The following is a 20,758-nucleotide window of genomic DNA, read 5'->3' as shown; positions in this document are numbered from 1 at the left end:
CCCCCGACCCCCGTGATATCATCCAGCAGAACCCTGCCTCCTTTAGACCACGCCCACCAGCTTCATTTTTTCAGCGAGTGCGATTTCTTGCCGGGAACACTCACACACTGCCAGGAGATGTGCAGTGGGATGGCAGGTAATACATGGGATTTAACCCTCTGGGGTCTGAGGGTATTTTCTGGCACTCTAATGAGTTTGTCATGCTCTGATTTTGTCAATTTCAACAAATCTAAGCAGTATTTTCCAAGTCATATGACTTTTTTGTATTCAGCACAAGTTCAGCTACAATAATCTCTCTGTAGTCTGGATGTCATGATTGTACTTTGAAAAAAATAACAGATAAATGAAGACGTTGTAAAAAGCAGTTTTAGATCTGTGTTGGAATGTGTGAAAAAAACATGATCTTACCCATTGTGGTGAACCGTTATGATCACTTGAGGTGATTCTGTTCAGTCTGAGGAATGGCTCAAACACAAAAACTTAAATCTGCTCCACTGATTTGGACAATTAACTGGCCATCAAAAACTTCTGTTTTGTCCTATTGTTTTGGGTTGGCAGTGGGAGCGGGATTCAATGAGAAGGGAAAAAAATTCCATTCCATTCAATGAGAAGAGTGAAACCCCCTCCCACTGCCAACTCTTAATCCCATCAGGTCAAGTCCCAGTGGGTAAGGTCATGTTTTTTCACACATTCCAACACAGTTCTAAAACTGATTTTTACAACACCTTAATTTATCTGGTATTTGACTTTATTTTGGTATTTGACTTGATTCAGTGTGTCTTGAAATTAACTCTTGTACTATTTTACTCAGTTCAGAGCCACAATCAACTCTGTTACTCTGTTACACAATTACTCTCTAATTTTGCTCCAACTCTGACTTCAAATTTTACTCTCTAAACTCAAAATACAGCAAAATTAACTATTTTTGAGGAAAATACTTTTAATTCTGGATAAAATTGCTCAGTCATTTTTCCTGTGTATGCACTACAGCGCACGCATATCAACCGATCTGCTTATCAGAAATAGGAGAAATAAATTTTGCACTTACTTGAGCTGATCTTCAGCTGGTTCGAATCGGAGTTTCCAAATAAATAAATAAATAACTTAATTAATTAATAATAATAATAATAATAATAAAAGGCACCACTCATCATCACTGTTCTCAAGACTGAATCGAATCGCTGTCCTGAGTCATGAAATGAATCATGAATTGATTCGCTCTCCTGAAATTGAATCGCTGTCCTGAATCGTGAAATGAATCGGATTGTTGTCCTGAAATTGAATCGCTATCCTGGATCGTGACATGAATCATGAATTCAATCGCTGTCCTGAAATTGCATCGCTGTCCTGAGTCATGAAATGAATCATAAATTGAATCGCTGTCCTGAAATTGAATCGCTGTCCTGAATCATGAATTGAATTGCTGTCCTGAATCGTGAAATGAATCATGAATTGAATCGCTGTCCTAACATTGATTTGCTGTCCTGAGTCATGAAATGAATTATGGATTGAATCGCTGTCCTGAAATTGAATTGCTGTCCTGAGTCATGAAATGAATCATGAATTGAATCGCTGTCCTGAAATTGAATTGCTGTCCTGAAATTGAATCGCTGTCCTCAGTCATGAAATGAATCATGAATTGATTCGCTGTCCTGAAATTAAATCGCTGTCCTGAATTGTGAAATGAATCATGAATTGAATTGCTGTCCTGAATCGTGAAATGAATCATGAATTGAATCGCTGTCCTAACATTGAATTGCTGTCCTGAATCGTGAAATGAATCATGAATTGAATCGCTGTCCTAACATTGATTTGCTGTCCTGAGTCATGAAATGAATTATGGATTGAATCGCTGTCCTGAAATTGAATTGCTGTCCTGAGTCATGAAATGAATCATGAATTGAATCGCTGTCCTGAAATTGAATTGCTGTCCTGAAATTGAATCGCTGTCCTCAGTCATGAAATGAATCATGAATTGATTCGCTGTCCTGAAATTAAATCGCTGTCCTGAATTGTGAAATGAATCATGAATTGAATTGCTGTTCTGAGTCATGAAATGAATCATGAATTGATTCACTGTCCTCAAATTGAATCGCTGTCCTGAATTGTGAAATGAATCATGAATTGACTTGTCTCATCTCATTATCTGTAGCCGCTTTATCCTGTTCTACAGGGTCTCAGGCAAGCTGGATCCTATCCCAGCTGACTACGGGCGAAAGGCGGGGTTCACCCTGGACAAGTCGCCAGGTCATCACAGGGCTGACACATAGACACAGACAACCATTCACACTCACATTCACACCTACGCTCAATTTAGAGTCACCAGTTAACCTAACCTGCATGTCTTTGGACTGTGGGGGAAACCGGAGCACCCGGAGGAAACCCACGCGGAAACGGGGAGAACATGCAAACTCCGCACAGAAAGGCCCTCGCCAGCCACGGGGCTCGAACCCGGACCTTCTTGCTGTGAGGCAACAGTGTTAACCACTACACCACCGTGCCGCCTGAATTTAATTGTTGTCCTGAAATTGAATCGCTGTCCTGAATCGTGAAATGAATCATGAATTGTTGTCCTAACATTGATTCACTGTCCTGAATCATAAAATGAATAATGAATTGAATCGCTGTCCTGAAATTGAATCACTGTCCTGAATCATGAAATGAATCGTGAATTGAATCGCTGTCCTGAATCATCTGAAGCGTGTAAAATCTGTATGCCATTTTGCAACAAGTTTTACCTCCAAATAGCCTGAACTATGTCTGACAGATTTTATTCTGTTTACGGTGGGTGTTCCCACCATGAAAGAGAGACCAATCGAAACAGGGTGAAAGTGATTATCATGCCGTTACCATGGGAACAGTCTTTTATGAATGCATAATTGCTCGCTCAGCGCGCCGACTCCGGTGTGACTGAGTAAGGTGACAAGTTTTATGTTTTTTCTAATTTAGGTGACTTGAAAACTATAATATTATTTGGCAGTGGGCACATAGGAAAGTGTAAAATATAAAGTTTCTGGTGATATGTTTATCATGCTTGTATGATAAAAAAACTCGTGAACATATTTATTTAAATACATGACCTACTCATTGTAAACCTGCCGAGCTTCGTCAGCAAAGCTCTCGACCCCAAAGGATTAATATATTTTTAGTCAAATTTTATTTTATGTCAGAAATTTTGTGTTCAGTATTTTGTCACATAACTGTCTGCATTACCGAAATGTTTTGGCCAATTCTGAGGTAAATTAGATATAGCATGGGTAATTCTGACATGTTTCCGAGGTACCTCTGGTAATTCTGTGATATTTCTGGCGTAACCCAATTCATTTAGAGGTAAATGTGAGGTCATTTTGAGGTAATTCTGAGGTAAATGTGAGGTTATTTTGGGTAATCCTGATGTAACTTGGGTAATTCTGAGGTAATTTTCGGGTAACTCTGGTATTTCAGAGGTAAAGGTGAGGTAAGTTAGGTAATTCTGATGTAATAGCGAGGTAATTCTGATGTAATTTGGGTTAATCTGGGGAATGTCTGGGCTTACCTCAGGTAATTCTGAGGTAAATGTGAGATAATCTGGGTAATTCTGATGTCACTCTGGGTAATTCTGATGTAACTTGTTAATTCTGAGGTAAATCTGTAGACACAGGTAGTTTTGAGGGAAATGTGAGGTATTTTAGGTAATTCTGATATAACTCTCGTAATTCTGAGGTTGTTCTGAAGTTACAATAACTTGGGTAACTGTAAGGTAGTTCGGGGTAACTCTGGTAATTCTGATGTAACTCTATGGTAATTTTGAGGCAACTTTGGGCTTTTTGAGGTTATGTTGTGGTAATTCTGAGGTAACTCTAGGGAACTGAAATGATTTAGAGGCAACTGTGTAGTAATTCTGTGGTAACTGAGGTAATGGAGGTGACGACAGTAATTTTGAGGGTAACTCTGAGGTGATTCTAAAGTAAAGTCTGAAGTAATTACGGAGTAGTCCTGAGGTAACTGAGAGAACCTGGACATGACTCAAAAGTAATTGTGAGGTAACTCAGGTGTAACTCTGTGATAACCACTGAGGTAACTCTGTGGTAACACTTGGGTCAATCTGGCGTGATTTTTGTTGTGATTGTGTGGTCACTGTTTCTTTTCCAGCCACGTGTGTGTGATCAGAGGTCGTGTGTTTGCACCTGATGGAACTCCGCTGGTTGGTGTGAACATCACGTTTCAGCAGAAACCAGAATACGGTTTCACACTCAGCCGGCAGGATGGAAGGTAACACACACAAAAACACATCCAACGCAAATTAGGTCGCGTACACAGAGGAGAGGAGTTCTATAAAGGAACGAATGGGTGTGTTTTTGCTGTAGTTTCGACCTGATGGCTGTAGGGGGCGCATCTGTGACCCTGCTTTTCCAGCGAGTGCCTTTCCTCCCTCAAGCTCATTCTGTCTGGTTGCCATGGAATCGCTTTGTTGTCATTGAGCGGGTGATGATGTCACGAGTTGAGGTTCCTCCCCCTGCGTGTGAACACAAGAACCTGGTTGGGCCGAATCCTGTTGTTCTTCCCGCTCCTCTCACGCAGTTTGCTGGACAGTGTGAGGAAAGAGGACCTGTCATACCTGAGCTACAGGTACATACAGTAACGACCCATGTCATGCCACGCCCATTCCAAAATCTAATACTTTATTATGCGTGATTGTTTCAGTAGCAGCAGCTCATTCACAGGGACTTGTACGGTGGAAGAACCACATAAACGGATTTTTACAAACGCAGCTTGTCATGTGGCCGAGAAACCGCAAAGAAGCGTAAACTCCTCCGTCCTGAAGGTGTCGGAAAACCTAAAGTTCCGGCTTTACCCCTGACTGCTACAAAGTGCTGACACTGGAGACTCCTTCCATCAACGCTAAATAAACGTCTCCTCACAGAAAACTTCACCACGTCAAAGATCTTTTAATCCAATCTGCCTGAAGTCCCTGTGAATGAGCTGTTGCTATAGAAACGATGACGTATTAGAACGAGCACATGAATATTAACCTGTGATTTACACCTGTGCTACTTTCTAGAAAATTAATTAACACCTTCCAACCAAACAAAATCCAGAATTCTGTGTAAATGTATATAAATAGTTGGTTTATAATTACGGCGGTGGCTGAGAGTCGACTTCCTGTTTCTCGACGTTTTTTTGTTGTTGTTGTTGTTTTTTTCTTCTCTGTCGCTGTAGGTGGTCCAGGAGGAGATCGAGATGGCAGGAAGTTTTGTGAAGTTGAGTTACGTGTCGTCCCGCGCCCCGGGTTACCTGTCCCTCTTGCGTGTGCTCCTGACTCCGCCCATCATCCCGGTGGGGCTGCTGAAGGTCCATGTCTCAGTGTGTGTGGAGGGGACGCTGGTCTCCAAATCGTTTGCCGCGGAACCGAATCTGAGCTACGTCTACAGCTGGAACAAGACAGATGTGTACGGACAGCTGGTCAGCGGCCTCACACACGCACTCGGTCAGTGTGTGTGTGTGTGTGTGTGTGTGTGTGTGATTAACCTGTGAGTAATTACGAAGCTCTTTTCACAGTTGGACTTCGACACACACGCGCACAGCAGGCTAAGTGGTGATAAGCAGAGAGTTTTAATTAATGCAGTATCTCTGTTTCATTGTGTGTGTGTGTGTGTGTGTGTGTGTGTGTAGTCTCTGTAGGGTACGAGTACGAGGTGTGTCCAGACTTCATCCTGTGGGAGGAGATTGTGGTGGAGCTGCAGGGCGCTGAACTGATCTCATCGCAGCTGGGCGGCTGGACACTCGACAAACATCACACACTGCACGTGGAGAGCGGTGAGACACACACACACACACACTCTCTCTCTCTCTCTCTCTCTCTCTCTCTCTCTCACACTCTCACTTTTCACTGAAACCCGTCTTTCTTTTTATAGGAATACTCTACAAAGGGGACGGGGAAAACATGTACATTTCCCATCAGCCCCCGCTCATCTCCACGGTGATGGGGACGGGGGCGGTCCGTCCACTCACATGCCCGAGCTGTAACGGCCTGGCAGCCAATCAGAAGCTGTTCTCTCCGGTGGCGTTAGCGTGCGGATCGGACGGGAGCATTTATGTCGGGGATTTCAATTTCGTCCGTAGAATCTTACCGAACGGAGTCAGCATCAATCTCTTGGAGCTCAGGTCAGTTGCCATGGTAACCATTCACTCACTCACTCACTCACTCTCATCTATTCCTATTCAGTGTTTTCCCCAGAAAAAAAATTAAAGCCCTAAATTCTGGCATGATAATACACAGACAATTGAGCACCAACGGCGCGAAAGCGAGCGCCAAAGGTGCGAAGTGAAACTGGGGGGTCCGGGAGCATGCCCTCCCCTGAAAATTTATTGAAAATGGATGCTCTCAGGTGCATTTTCAGGGTCTCTGAGAGGTTTTAGATCCATGATTTTCCCAGTGTTTCAATGATTTCTGACCTAAATAGTATTAATGTGGACAAATTTGAAATTTCACCTTAAAGTTCAACATGCAAGTTAAACAGTTTTGTTGTAGATTACTGAGGTCTATGATCGACTGAAAATCTACGGGATCCCTTAATTATCCATCATCAAGTCGTGTTGTAACAAAAATGTGCGTGAAAATATGAACAGTGGTTTGCTCCGTCTTATGCAACCCAATGAAGAGACTCGATCATCATGACCTCCTGTTGATCACAAAGGGATCTGAACCTAAGACCTGCCACCTTAAAATAAGTTGCTGTATTACTATAACTGTAATGATTTAGAATGTTTCGGATGCAATTACCGTAATATATGTAGAACTACGATGCACTGAAAAGAAAAGTCAGGCAACTGCATATTATAAAGTTTAAATTTTGGCACTTTATTAAATGGACTAGATTAAGATTAAAACATATTTAAAAGAAAAGAAAACTTAATTCATACATTTAAGTTTGCAGAAAGATTATGTACTTAACAAATTCTCTTCATGAATGTGTTAATAAGTGTCAAATGTAGCATAATTGTGAATAATAACGATAAGCGTATTTGGCAGTGTGATGTCACGGTGAGCCTTTAACAAAAGAATAATCCGGAGCCGCCTTTTGTTAAATGGATCCCAGTGACATCACACTGCCAAAAATGCTTATGATTATTATTTGACACATTTGGACAACTTCACTTCGTGAGAGTGTTTATAAGTACAGAATCTTTCTGCAAACCCAAACTAATGAATTAAGTTTTCTCCTCCTTTAAAGCAGATTAATTCTCCTTGGCGTTTGCTTGGCCCAATGTTGGGCAACGCTCTCATCGTCCATCTCACTGTCATCCATGCTGATGTGGATCAAATTGTCCAGTCAGTCGCTGTGATCAAAATTGACGACGTTTTCATTGTCATGACAGTTGTCTGGTTTCGTGCGCTATCACTCACGTGGGTTTGTTGACGTTTAGTCAACCAATCTTTGATCGAAGCCATGATGATAATAGACGAGGTCAGACTTTTGTGATTAAAATCAGTCGGCTTTGTCCGTCTGGTGGGGGACAACATCGGCAGCCAATGAGATCGCTTATAATGAATCGGAAAATTCCGGGATGTCTGACGTTTTCTTTCGATTAGTTTGTTTACATCATACCACACGGATATATTACTTTGACAGAATCAACACAAACATTGGAAAAGAGACGGCACAAATATCAATCGATATGTAAATGGATCTGTTATTTGCTCTTCTATGTATCTACTGACTTGTGGGTAGGAAATTTAACGTATCGGTATAAATCTAAGCGTATCGGATTTTAACTAAAGCGACTAAGCGGATCGGCAAACAGAGCAAGCGTATCGGGCCTGACACGCTAAAACGCTTTGGGGAAAACCATGCTATTTATTTGTTTGTTGGTTTGTTTGTTTAACTTCTTTCTGTTTCATTATTGCAGAAATCGAGAGATCAGACAGAGGTACGTCTGGCTCACACACACACACACACACACACACACACACACACACACACACACACACACACACACACACAGAGTACGCCCTCAGTCACACCTCTCTCTCTCTCCCTCAGTGGAACTTCTGTCCATCAGTACTACCTGGCGGTGGATCCTGTAAGCGACTCTCTCTACGTCTCGGACTCAGTGGGTCTGAAGGTGCTGCGTCTCATTTCCGTGAGTGAAGTGCGCGATGTTGGGCGCAACGCAGAGGTGGTGGCAGGAACCGGAGAGAAGTGCACTCACTTCAGCCTGAAAGAGTGCGGAGACGGAGGCAAAGCCACATACGCCTCGCTCACTGCTCCTAAAGGTACACACACACACACACACACACACACACACACACACACAAAGACTGGTCTGTGTTTCGGAAAAAAGAGACAAAAAACTCTGAGTGTGAGAAAGAAAAGAAAGAAAGAGAGAGAGATGGAGGAAAAGTGGTGAGAGATAAACAGAGGAAGCGCTGGAAAAGTAAGCGCAAGGAACAGGTGATGGAAAAGAAAGAGGGTTGGGGTGAGGTACTGGGTGAAACTGAAAGAAGAAGAGAGATGAAAGGGAGGACAAGAAGAAAGACTAATCTCACGGCGCAAACAGAAGAAGAAGAAGGAAAGAACGAGAAGAGAGTGTCTCGTGAGAGAGGTGAGAGACAGAAAAGAGAAACGAGAGAACAGGGAAACGTGAAAGAAAAAAGGAGAGATTAAAGGTGAAAATTAATAAAATGGAGGCAGGAAAGAAAAGAGGAAAGAAGGGAAGAATAACAGAGATTAAAGAGTGATTAAAAAGAAACCTAGGATACGAGGAATGAAAGAAAAAAGAAAGAAAGATAGATAGATAGATAGATAGATAGATAGATAGATAGATAGATAGATAGATAGATAGATAGATAGATAGATAGATAAGTCAAGGAAATAGAAAAGAGAGAAAGGAGGAAGAAGTAATAAAACAGTGGTGTGATCAAGGAAGAGAGAGACAGGGAGAGATGAAATGGAGAGAGAGAGAGAGAGAGAGAGAGAGAGATGATGGAAAGATGACAGTTTTCTGCCAATTCAGATGGAGCATCATTAAGCTCCGCCCCCTCATCACTCTCCCTTCCTCCCCGTCAATCACACTGACAGACAGCTGACAGTCCGTCACGATTCTAATCTCTCCTTCAGACTCCAGAGAGCGCAGAGTGTGTGTGTGTGTGTGTCTGTGTGTGTGTGTGTGTGTGTGTGTGTGTGTGTGTGTGTTGGAAGATAGATGATCACACTTACCTAATTAATCACCTGGACTAACGAGGCTCTAGGTGAGGCTTAAGATTAACGAGGCTGAATCAAATCTCTCTCTCACACACACACACACACACACACACACACACACACACACACACACACACGGACTTTATTAAACTATCAGCTCAAACTCCACCCACATTCCAACACCTCAGTGCATTATGGGTGTTCTGGAGGCCCTGGATGAAATGAAAGGGCCCTTGATGGTGCACTCAGGAGAACGAGCACAAGTGTACTGTACGGGAAAGTTTCAACACACTCAGTGCGTTTACATGCACATCCAACTCGAGCTGCTGTCGGTAATCGAGCTAAGGGTCCCAGCAGGGGTGCCAGAGAAATCCAGTCCTACATGCACACAAGGAAATCGAGCTATTGTGTGAGGTACACTGTGCACCCGAGCCACAGGTGGCGCTACACGCCCCATCGTGTTGGTACACTTCCGGTTGTCATCATGAAGAAGAGCTATTCAAGAGTATAAACAAAGTTCTCCTTGTTCCTCCTGACCTCTTCTGCTGCTCGCTACTACTGCTGTTGTCATGCCGACCGAGGCTGTTGTGTTTCCTGCTTGTGGTCTCGTCACTCGTCACTTCCGGAAGGGGCAGTGCTGAAGTAAGTAGCTCGACTCCGTAGCTCGATAGGGTTTACATGCACTAAGTAGCTCGGCTACAATCGCATAATCTAGGTCGCGTAGCTCGATTACGAGAAATCCAGTTCGGTTCGATTTCAGCCGAGCTAAGGTGTTTCCATGGCATTTAGAACTTCGATTTCAGTCGAGCTACGGCAGAAATTCGATTTTCTCTATGTGCATGTAAATGCACTGATTGATTTGCATAAACATGACATCATTCTCTCTATGACATCACTCCTCACCACTCCACTCCCACCACAACGCTCCGCTCTGCTGCCTCATGAAGGTGGTTACAGAAAAACATGGACATTTATAATGAAACAAAAAACCTTTAGTTCGGCGTATCGGATGCTCGCTGGCCGTGGTGTGGAAATTGTCCATGCAGACGCTCATCTAAGTTTCCAAACCTGTCATTGCTTAACTCTTGAATATTTTCTATCGTGAATACTCTCGTTAAAAAGCTTATAATCTCTGCTTTCCAAAGAAATGTATGTGGTTAAGATCTGTTCAGTGCTTTGGGAGGAACGGCAGGTTGAAGTCGGTACAACGGAGTAAAAACTCTGCTCGCGGGACGTCGGGAAACTGACGGTGCTTTTCTTTTTGAGTCACGGGAAAGCGCTCAGGCTCTCTCTCTCTCTCTCTCTCTCTCTCTCTCTCTCTCTCTCTCTCTCCTGATTGGTTTCCCACTGGATTACTCGTCAATATCAATCAGATCACTTTTATAGCGATGTTCTCTCACTGTTTCTGATGAAGGATTCAGCAACATTTTCCCTCTGCTAGTTTTGATGTTCTGATTCACAGGAGACTTTGAAGTGACTTTTCATAGCTTTACCTACTTATTTTTTTCAAATCAAACTGATTCCTGTAAATAAATCACTATTTTAGAATACAACTGGAGTTGTTTTGGTGAAAAATATTGAGATCTTTGTGGTCGGAATGAGATTTTAAAAACCGGAAGTAAGAAACGCGAGTGTCGATTTCAGTGGAGTTAATGTGAATTGTTTTGTTTATTGGATGTGGATCAGACAGTGTTTTCGAGGTTCACCTTGAAAGCCGTGAATATTAATCAAAATAATCATTTATATTCTTTCATATAAACACTAGTCGGCACTACTGAAAAATACAAAGGCCGACGGAGCACAAAGAGGGGATTAGAACTAATCTTTTATTAGGTTTTTTTTTATTGAGTTTACAGATTTAACATTTTTACCTAATTAGCATAATTAACACTAATTAAATGCAAATTTGCAGAATTGTTTTTTACTAATTTTTCAAGCTTTGTGTTCAGTATCCAACCATCTGTGTGCTGCCAATTTCCATGTAAATATCTTGAAAAATAAAAAAGTTATGAAGAAAAATCATTTGATTTCATTGGTTAATGAGGCCCGTTTTGGACCATGTGACCCTCATACAGAATATTACGGCTGTTTAATAAAAATTGAGCTGTTTTTTCAGTCTATGATTTGCAGAGGCGGAAAGTAACAAAGTACATTTACTTGAGTTTTGTACTTAAGTACACTTTTTGAGTATCTGTACTTTACTTGAGTGTTATTTTTTTTGGAAACTTATGACGTTAACTTCACTACATTTGAAAGACAAATATCGTACTTTTCACTCCGCTACATTTCTGTCAAGCTCCTCGTTACTATGAAGCAGCTTTGAAACTGGATGTTTTTTCTTTTCTTTTCTAAAACGTGATTGGCTTTTCGCAGGTGACACTGAGAGCCGATCAGTAATCACTAGGGTCACGTCACGTCCATAGACTGGATAAAATCAAGCTCGATTATTTCTCAGCAGCGTTATTTAACACGATCGGTTGATGGCAGAATGGAAGGAGGCGGTTCTGCTGGGGAAAGGAATAAAGATTCATTTTGTTTTAAACGTTTGCTTTGTTTGCTGAAAATGAACCACATTATGGCCTCCAGAAACTCACCATCCGACCTGCAGAAGCAGATATAAACATTTTACTCCAGGAGAAAGCTTGCAGTGAAGTTTTGTGCGCTTTTAGAGCCAGCGGTAACGTTGCAAACGTAGCTGTGCAGTCTGGTTAGTCAAATGACTTTCTCTGGATTTGCCCGCCAAGTTGCCGCCGCCTTGTCCACAGCTAGCGTTAACACATAGCTAGGTAACTTTGGACACTGTTAGTTAGCATGTAAAAACAGAGTTACGCTAACATGAATAATGTTAACTTACCTGAAGTCCTTTCAGAAATATGTTTGAGCATAATCTTGCCAAATAAACAGAATGTCAAAATGTTTCTTTTCTAGTAGCGTTAGATACTCAATATGATTTCGAGTTTTTGAAAAAAGTGCTAGCATGTCAGGTGATGTTTCACTGACTAGCTAGCTTAACGTTAAACCACCATGATGCACAGCATGCGCTCATTTTGTGAATTCACATTTCTGTCCTTGGTAACGTTAACATTGTCGCGTTTGTGACGTTGCATAATTACTGTAGCTACTATGTATTTTTTACCAGTAGACAAAGAGAAAAACTAGCGAGCATCGTATTGCTGATTCTGCTTCGTTGTAAGTTGTGTTTCATTTTGTAACGTTCTACCAGCTGTTTATTTTACAGGTTCTACACGTTAGTCGGTGAATCCAGTCGGTTGTTTCAGAGGCGTTAGGTTTTGTAAGCGTTGTGGCAATAATACAACAATGTGCTGACAGAAAATGTACTTTTAATACTAAAGTATTTTTAAAAGCAAGTACTTCAGTACTTTAAGTAAACATTTGACTGGAGAACTTTCACTTGTATCGGAGTCACATTTGACCAGCGGGATCTGCACTTTGACTTAAGCAGACGTGGACGAAGAACCCAACTTCATGATTTAAGTCAAAGTCCAGATCCCGCTGGTCAAATGTGACTCCGATACAAGTGAAAGTTCTCCAGTCAAATGTTTACTTAAGTTAAAGTACTGAAGTACTTGCTTTTAAAAATACTTACAGTGGTGCTTGAAAGTTTGTGAACCCTTTAGAATTTTCTATATTTCTACATAAATATGACCTAAAACATCATCAGATTTTCACACAAGTCCTAAAAGTAGATAAAGAGAACCCAGTTAAACAAATGAGACAAAAATATTATACTTGGTCATTTATTTATTGAGGAAAATGATCCAATATTACATATCTGTGAGTGGCAAAAGTATGTGAACCTTTGCTTTCAGTATCTGGTGTGACCCCCTTGTGCAGCAATAACTGCAACTAAACGTTTGCGGTAACTGTTGATCAGTCCTGCACACCGGCTTGGAGGAATTTTAGCCCGTTCCTCCGTACAGAACAGCTTCAGCTCTGGGATGTTGGTGGGTTTCCTCACATGAACTGCTCGCTTCAGGTCCTTCCACAACATTTCCATTGGATTAAGGTCAGGACTTTGACTTGGCCATTCCAAAACATTCACTTTATTCTTCTTTAACCATTCTTTGGTAGAACGACTTGTGTGCTTAGGGTCGTTGTCTTGCTGCATGACCCACCTTCTCTTGAGATTCAGGTCATGGACAGATGTCCTGACATTTTCCTTTAGAATTCGCTGGTATAATTCAGAATTCATTGTTCCATCAATGATGGCAAGCCGTCCTGGCCCAGATGCAGCAAAACAGGCACAAACCATGATACTACCACCACCATGTTTCACAGCTGGGATAAGGTTCTTATGCTGGAATGCAGTGTTTTCCTTTCTCCAAACATAACGCTTCTCATTTAAACCAAAAAGTTCTATTTTGGCCTCATCTGTTCACAAAACATTTTTCCAATAGCCTTCTGGCTTGTCCACGTGATCTTTAGCAAACTGCATATGGGCAGCAATGTTCTTTTTGGAGAGCAGTGGCTTTCTCCTTGCAACCCTGCCATGCACACCATTGTTGTTCAGTGTTCTCCTGACAGTGGACTCATGAACATTAACATTAGCCAATGTGAGAGAGGCCTTCAGTTGCTTAGAAGTTACCCTGGGGTCCTTTGTGACCTTGCCGACTATCACACGCTTTGCTCTTGGAGTGATCTTTGTTGGTCGACCACTCCTGGGGAGGGTAACAATGGTCTTGAATTTCCTCCATTTGTACACAATCTGTCTGACTGTGGATTGGTGGAGTCCAAACTCTTTAGAGATGGTTTTGTAACCTTTTCCAGCCTGATGAGCATCAACAACGCTTTTTCTGAGGTCCTCAGAAATCTCCTTTGTTCGTGCCATGATACACTTCCACAAACATGTGTTGTGAAGATCAGACTTTGATAGATCCCTGTTCTTTAAATAAAACAGGGTGCCCACTCACACCTGATTGTCATCCCATTGATTGAAAACACCTGACTCTAATTTCACCTTCAAATTAACTGCTAATCCTAGAGGGTCACATACTTTTGCCACTCAGAGATATGTAATATTGGGTCATTTTCCTCAATAAATAAATGACCAAGTGTAATATTTTTTGTCTCGTTTGTTTAACTGGGTTCTCTTTATCTACTTTTAGGACTTGTATGAAAATCTGATGATGTTTTAGGTCATCTTTATGCAGAAATATAGAAAATTCGAAAGGGTTCACAAACTTTCAAGCACCACTGTAAGTATTAAAAGTACATTTTCTGTCAGCGCATTGTTGTATTATTGCCACAACGCTTACAAAACCTAATGCCTCTGAAATAACCGATTGGATTTAAAAAATGAGCGCATGCTGTGCATCATGGTGGTTTAACATTAAGCTAGCTAGTCAGTGAAGCGCCACCTGACATGCTAGCAAACTCTTTTCAAACTCGAAATCATATTGTGTATCTAACGCTACTAGAAAAGAAACATTTCGACATTCTGTTTATTTGGCAAGATTATGCTCAAACATATTTCTGAAAGGACTTCAGATAAGTTAACATTATTCATGTTAGCGTAACTCTGTTTTTACATGCTAACTAACAGTGTCCAAGTTAACTAGCTATGTGTTAATGCTAGCCGTGGACAAGGCGACGGCAACTTGGCGGGCAAATCCAGAGAAAGTCATTTGACTAACCAGACTGCACAGCTACGTTTGCAACGTTATCGCTGGCTCTAAAAGCGCACAAAACTTCACTGCAAGCTTTCTCCTGGAGTAAAACGTTTAGATCCCTCAATATGCTTCCGCAGGTCAGACGGCGAGTTTTTGTAGGCCGTGATGTGGTTCGTTTTTGGTAAACAAAGCAAACATTTAAAACGAAACGCATCTTTAATCCTTTCAGAAAACTGAAACATCGGTTCTAGGTATGGCCATGCGTGTGTGCGTTCCCCAGAAGAACCGCCTCCTTCCATTCTGCCATCAACCGATCGTGTTAAATAACGCTGCTGAGAAATAATCGAGCTTGATTTTATCCAGTCTATGGACGTGACGTGACCCTAGTGATTACTGATCGGCTCTCAGTGTCACCTGCGAAAAGCCAATCACGTTTTAGAAAAGAAAAGAAAAAACATCCAGTTTCAAAGCTGCTTCATAGTAACGAGTAACGAGGAGCTTGACAGAAATGTAGCGGAGTGAAAAGTACGATATTTGTCTTTCAAATGTAGTGAAGTTAAAGTCATAAGTTTCCAAAACAATAAAAATAAAATACTCAAGTAAAGTACAGATACTCAAAAAGTGTACTTAAGTAAACGTACTTCATGAATGTCCATCTCTGGACTTAAGTAATGAAGTCGGGAACTTTATCCACCTCTGATGATTTGTAATATCTCAAGAATGGATAAACATTTTGATTCTGTAAAAAGTCAGTTGTTCTGCATTCAGTTCTGAATTCAGTGAGAGCAGTTTCAAGCAATTTGGATTGAATTTGAATTTTCACCTGAGATGCCGAGTTCCGGGAGAAAGTTTAAAAGTGCAAAATTCACATTCAGAATGAAACAAAACATTACAATACAGATTACAGAGACACAGACAGATTCTCTGTGTGTGTGTGTGTGTGTGTGTGTGTGTGTGTGTGTGTGTGTGTGTGTGTGTGTGTGTGAGAGAGAGATCATCACCCTCATCAGTACTGGTTAATAATAAACATGTGGCGTGAAGTGAAGTGAACTGTGTTGCTCTGAGAAGTGAAATAACAGTAAAAACAGATGAAAGCTGCTCCTCGGGAGGAAGTGAGCAGTTCACCTCATCCTCAGCTGTTGCTCTTGCACTGAGTTGAGTCATTTTTTTGTCCTTTTCATTTTTAAAACTCTTTAAAATCCTTTCTGTTGGTTTGTAGGTCACTCAATTTCCCTCCGCAGCCGAGCATTGTTTTTTTTTTCCTCTTACAAAGCAAAAGAAAGTTTCTTTTTCATTGAAATACGTCAGAAAGATTAGTGTGTGTGTGTGTGTGTGTGTGTGTGTGTGTGTGCACATTCTCTGCTTTTTATACACTTTATATTAAATCTACACACACACACACACACACACACACACACACACACACACACAGTCGATAAGCTTGTTTACACATATCACGTTATTAGTGCTAATTAGGTGGAATATCACTGACTTAATGAGACTAACGACCTTAATTATTTGTGCTAAAGAACAGATGTAACACCCTCTCATGTCCTTCACACGGCCCAGAACAATGGAGAGAGAGATGGACAGAAAGACAGAGAGAGAGAGAGTCCTCTGTTTTTCAGACTCGTGAAGGGCAAAACACTTGTACCAATTAAAGTTGATCAGATGTTCGATGGTGTTTATCTAGTGTACGCGTGTGTGTGTGTGTGTGAGGACCCTGTGTGCGGACAAAATGTCCTCATAATGATGATAAAACATGACAGGTTTGACTCGTCGCCATTGAAAAGGTCCAAAAATATTGAGCTCGTGAAGACGAATGTTTAGAGTTTGATTGATGGGTTGCATTATTTGACTGAAGGTAAGAAATCGGTACGAAAATGCATACCGCACGTGTGTGTGTGTGTGTGTGTGTGTGTGTGTTTGAGGACACGGGAAGAGTAAACCAGGGAATATGTGTCTCTCTCATCCCCCCACTGCAGTTTGAGGAATTGTTATATCATAATCAAAGCTAAAACAGTTTCCCCATCAGGAAGCCCTTTATATGGATCCACTGTGATCCAAAGTAAACGGTTTCTAACAGGAAGTGATGTTACAGATTATTATTTTTGTACATTATTTATTTATTTATTTTGTTTCACATGTCGCAGGCATCGCCGTGGATAAACGCGGCTCCGTGTTCTTCGTGGACGGGATGGCTGTGAGGAAGCTCGAGAACGGCATCATCACCACGGTGATCGGGTTGAACTCTGTCATGACCACTCAGCCAATCAGCTGTGACACGTACATGGACGTCAGTCAGGTAGGGACCAAACGCACGCACACAGAGAGAGAGAGAGAGTTTACAAATTGCTGATTCTCGTTGTTTTAGGTTTTAGCCTGCAGCATCTTTTTTACTCAAATACACACTCTCTCTCTCTCTCTCTCTCTCTCTCTCTCTCTCTCTCTCTCTCTCACACACGCGCGTACACACACACACACACACACACACACACACACACACACACACACACTGACTGTCCACAGTTCACGTGGTGCGGTAAGCGTGTGAGTGAGAATCACGCAGTGAGGCGAGAGGCCTGGGAGACGAGGCGCCGCAGGCCATTGGCTGACAGAGAGCTCATTTACATAATGTTCAGTATGACTGAGATAGTGAGCACTTCATTCTGAATGCTGTCCTGCTCTGAGGGCACCACACACACACACACACACACACACACACACACACACACACACACACACACATCTATTTGTCCTAAGAGCATCATTTTTCACACTCTATGAATTTTACACACACACACACACACACACACACACACACACACACAAGTAGTCGAGTCATTTTTAAATGGACCACTTGTGATTTCAAGCTTCATAAATTATTTCACGGCACAGTGCTCCGTCTCTCTTCCTCACTTTATTCCGATATGGTAGATGGAGTTTTATACCTGTAGGGCAGGTTTAGCTAGTTTTATAACTATAGGGCAGGTTTAGCTAGTTTTATACCTGTAGGGCAGGTTTAGCTAGTTTTATACCTGTAGGGCAGGTTTAGCTAGTTTTATAACTATAGGGCAGGTTTAGCTAGTTTTATACCTGTAGGGCAGGTTTAGCTAGTTTTATAACTATAGGGCAGGTTTAGCTAGTTTTATAACTATAGGGCAGGTTTAGTTGGTTTTACACCTGTGGGGCAGATTTCACTAGTTTTACACCTGTAAGGCAGGTTTAGTGAGTTTTATACTTGTAGGGCAGGTTTTGCTGGTTTTACACTTGTAGGGCACGTCTAGCTAGTTTACACCTGTAGGGCAGTTTTAGCTGGTTTTACACCTTTCAGGCCCGTTTAGCTGGTTTTACATCTGTCGGGCAGGTTTAATTGGTTTTATACCAGTAGGGAAGGTTTAGTTGGTTTTACACCTGTAGGGCAGACTTAGCTGGTTTTATACTTGTAAGGCAGGTTTAGTTGGTTTTACACCTTTCTGGTATGTTTAGTTGGTTTTATACCTGTAGGGCAGGTTTAGCTAGCTTTACATCTGTATGGCAGTTTTAGCTGGTTTTACACCTTTTGGGCACGTTTAGCTGGTTTTACCCATGGAGGGCAGGTTTAACTGGTTTTATACCTGTAGGGAAGGTTTAGTTGGTTTTACTCCTGTAGGGCACGTTTATCTGGTTTTATAACTATAGGGCAGGTTTAGCTGGTTTTATACCTGTAGGGCAGGTTTAGCTAGTTTTATAACTATAGGGCAGGTTTAGGTGGTTTTATACCTGTAGGGCAGGTTTAGCTGGTTTTATAACTATAGGGCAGGTTTAGCTGGTTTTATAACTATAGGGCAGGTTTAGCTGGTTTTATAACTATAGGGCAGGTTTAGCTGGTTTTATAACTATAGGGCAAGTTTAGCTGGTTTTATACCTGTAGGGCAGGTTTAGCTGGTTTTATACCTGTAGGGCAGGTTTAGCTAGTTTTATAACTATAGGGCAGGTTTAGGTGGTTTTATACCTGTAGGGCAAGTTTAGCTGGTTTTATAACTATAGGGCAGGTTTAGCTGGTTTTATACCTGTAGGGCAGATTTAGCTGGTTTTATGCCTGTAGGGCAGGTTTAGCTGGTTTTATACCTGTAGGGCAGGTTTAGCTGGTTTTATAACTATAGGGCAGGTTTAGCTGGTTTTATAACTATAGGGCAGGTTTAGCTGGTTTTGCACCTGTAGGGCAGGTTTAGCTGGTTTTGTAACTATAGGGCAGGTTTAGATGGTTTTACACCTGTGGGGCAGGTTTATCTGGTTTTATAACTATAGGGCAGGTTTAGCTGGTTTTGCACCTGTAGGGCAGGTTTAGCTAGTTTTACATCTGTAGGTTTGGTGTCACTTGTTTCATACCCATAGAGGAGTGTGATGAGTTGTGATGCTTCATAGGGTTGTTTACTTTTATGCTTGCAATGAGTTTTAAGCATGTTGGGCAGGTGAAATGAGTTTTGTGCCTGGAAGGCACTCATCGTGAATAGGGCAGGTGTAGGGAGTTTTATGCCTATAGGGCTGGTGTATGGATTTAATGCCTGTAAGGCAGGTTTTGTCAGTTTTTTTCACTGTAGGGCAGGTGTAAAGAGCTTCATCCCTGTATCACAGTTGTTGCGAGTTTTTGTCCTATAGGGCACTTTTTCAACGTGTGTGTGTCCCCCCTCAGGTACGTCTCGAGCAGCCGACAGACTTGGCGATGAATCCTCTAGACAACTCCCTCTATGTTCTGGACAACAACGTGGTCCTGCAGGTCACAGAGGCGGGGCTTGTCAGGATGGTTGCTGGGAGACCAGACCACTGCCCAACCAAAGCTGCCTCAGATCCAGTCAGATCTGCCTTACGTACTGTCCTTGACGTCGCTAAAGCCATCACCGTGAGCCATCAGGGGACGCTCTACATCACCCAGACGGACGACAGGAAGGTCAATCGTATCCAGGAAGTGAGCACCAACGGCGAGATCTCAGTCATCAGCGGGACAGTTAGCGAGTGCGACTGTAAGATCGATCCTGACTGCGAGTGTTTCTCAGGTGAGCGTTGCACCTCTCTGGCAGGTGTTGGGAGTGTGATGCCTGTACAGCAAGTTTAATGAGCTGACTGAAGGGCATTAATTACCTCTTTAGCAACATAAACATGATGTTTATTATGAACCTGTAAAGCAGGTGGAGTGAATGTTATGCTCAGCGTACTTATTTTTTGAAACCAAAATTCTCTCTCTCTCTGTAGGTGATGGCAGTTATGCTCATGACGCAAAGTTGAAGTCTCCCTCATCTCTGGCCGTGTCTCCTAATGGAACCCTGTTCGTGGCCGACACGGGTAACATTCGCGTCCGCGCGATTGCGCCATCTCGTCCTCGCCTCTCGTCCTCCTCTGCCACTCATCTGTTTGAGATTCCCTCCATTTCTCAGCAAGAGCTCTACGTTTTTGCGGCTAATGGTTCGCACCTGCACACGCGCTCTCTTGTCACCGGACACTTCCTGTACAATTTTAGTTACACAGGGGCGGGGCTTCTCAGCTCTGTTACGGCCGCCGCCCCCGATGGCCGAGTAGTCACTGTAAGGCGAGACTCCAACGGTGTGCCGCTGTGGCTGGTCGTCCCCGGTGGGCGGGTCTACTGGCTGACCATTAGTAGTGTGGGAACCCTGAGGAGAGTCTCCGCCCTAGCGCATGAACTGGCTCTGCTCAGTTACCATGGCAACACGGGACTGCTGGCAACCAAGAGTGATGAAAACTCCTGGACCACCGTCTATGAGTGAGGGATCTGTCTATCTCTCTGTCTGTCTCTCTCTCTCTGTATCTGACCGTGTCACAGTTGGCGTGGGAGTGACTTTCCATTCTGCTTGTTTTTTTTCTCTTCTCTTTGTGTGTGACTGAATCGACTCAGCAAGTGTTTATTGGCTGTGTTCTACTTCGACTGTTTGAAACACAGTATGTGCA

At 42.3% G+C, this 20,758-nt stretch overlaps 1 protein-coding gene across 1 annotated transcript in view; it reads left to right on the top strand.

The window, feature by feature from the left end:
* The window catches only part of tenm1 (teneurin transmembrane protein 1), a 148,280-nt gene that overhangs the window by 118,886 nt on the left and 8,636 nt on the right, over nucleotides 1-20,758 (top strand). Inside the window, exons 14-24 of the mRNA XM_060913129.1 lie at nucleotides 1-136; nucleotides 4,132-4,251; nucleotides 4,347-4,608; nucleotides 5,200-5,467; nucleotides 5,653-5,796; nucleotides 5,895-6,144; nucleotides 7,891-7,911; nucleotides 8,025-8,257; nucleotides 16,969-17,120; nucleotides 19,491-19,851; nucleotides 20,048-20,573. The exon at nucleotides 1-136 is cut by the window's left edge and continues 75 nt beyond it. Of these exons, the coding sequence (XP_060769112.1) occupies nucleotides 1-136; nucleotides 4,132-4,251; nucleotides 4,347-4,608; nucleotides 5,200-5,467; nucleotides 5,653-5,796; nucleotides 5,895-6,144; nucleotides 7,891-7,911; nucleotides 8,025-8,257; nucleotides 16,969-17,120; nucleotides 19,491-19,851; nucleotides 20,048-20,573 (2,473 nt within the window). The remainder of the gene's footprint in view (nucleotides 137-4,131; nucleotides 4,252-4,346; nucleotides 4,609-5,199; nucleotides 5,468-5,652; nucleotides 5,797-5,894; nucleotides 6,145-7,890; nucleotides 7,912-8,024; nucleotides 8,258-16,968; nucleotides 17,121-19,490; nucleotides 19,852-20,047; nucleotides 20,574-20,758) is intronic.

This window comes from Neoarius graeffei, chromosome 28 (assembly GCF_027579695.1).
Source record: "Neoarius graeffei isolate fNeoGra1 chromosome 28, fNeoGra1.pri, whole genome shotgun sequence".
Taxonomy (NCBI): Eukaryota; Metazoa; Chordata; class Actinopteri; order Siluriformes; family Ariidae; genus Neoarius; species Neoarius graeffei.
Note: the sequence above shows the minus strand (reverse complement) of the source record. Positions and strands in the feature narration are given on the sequence as shown.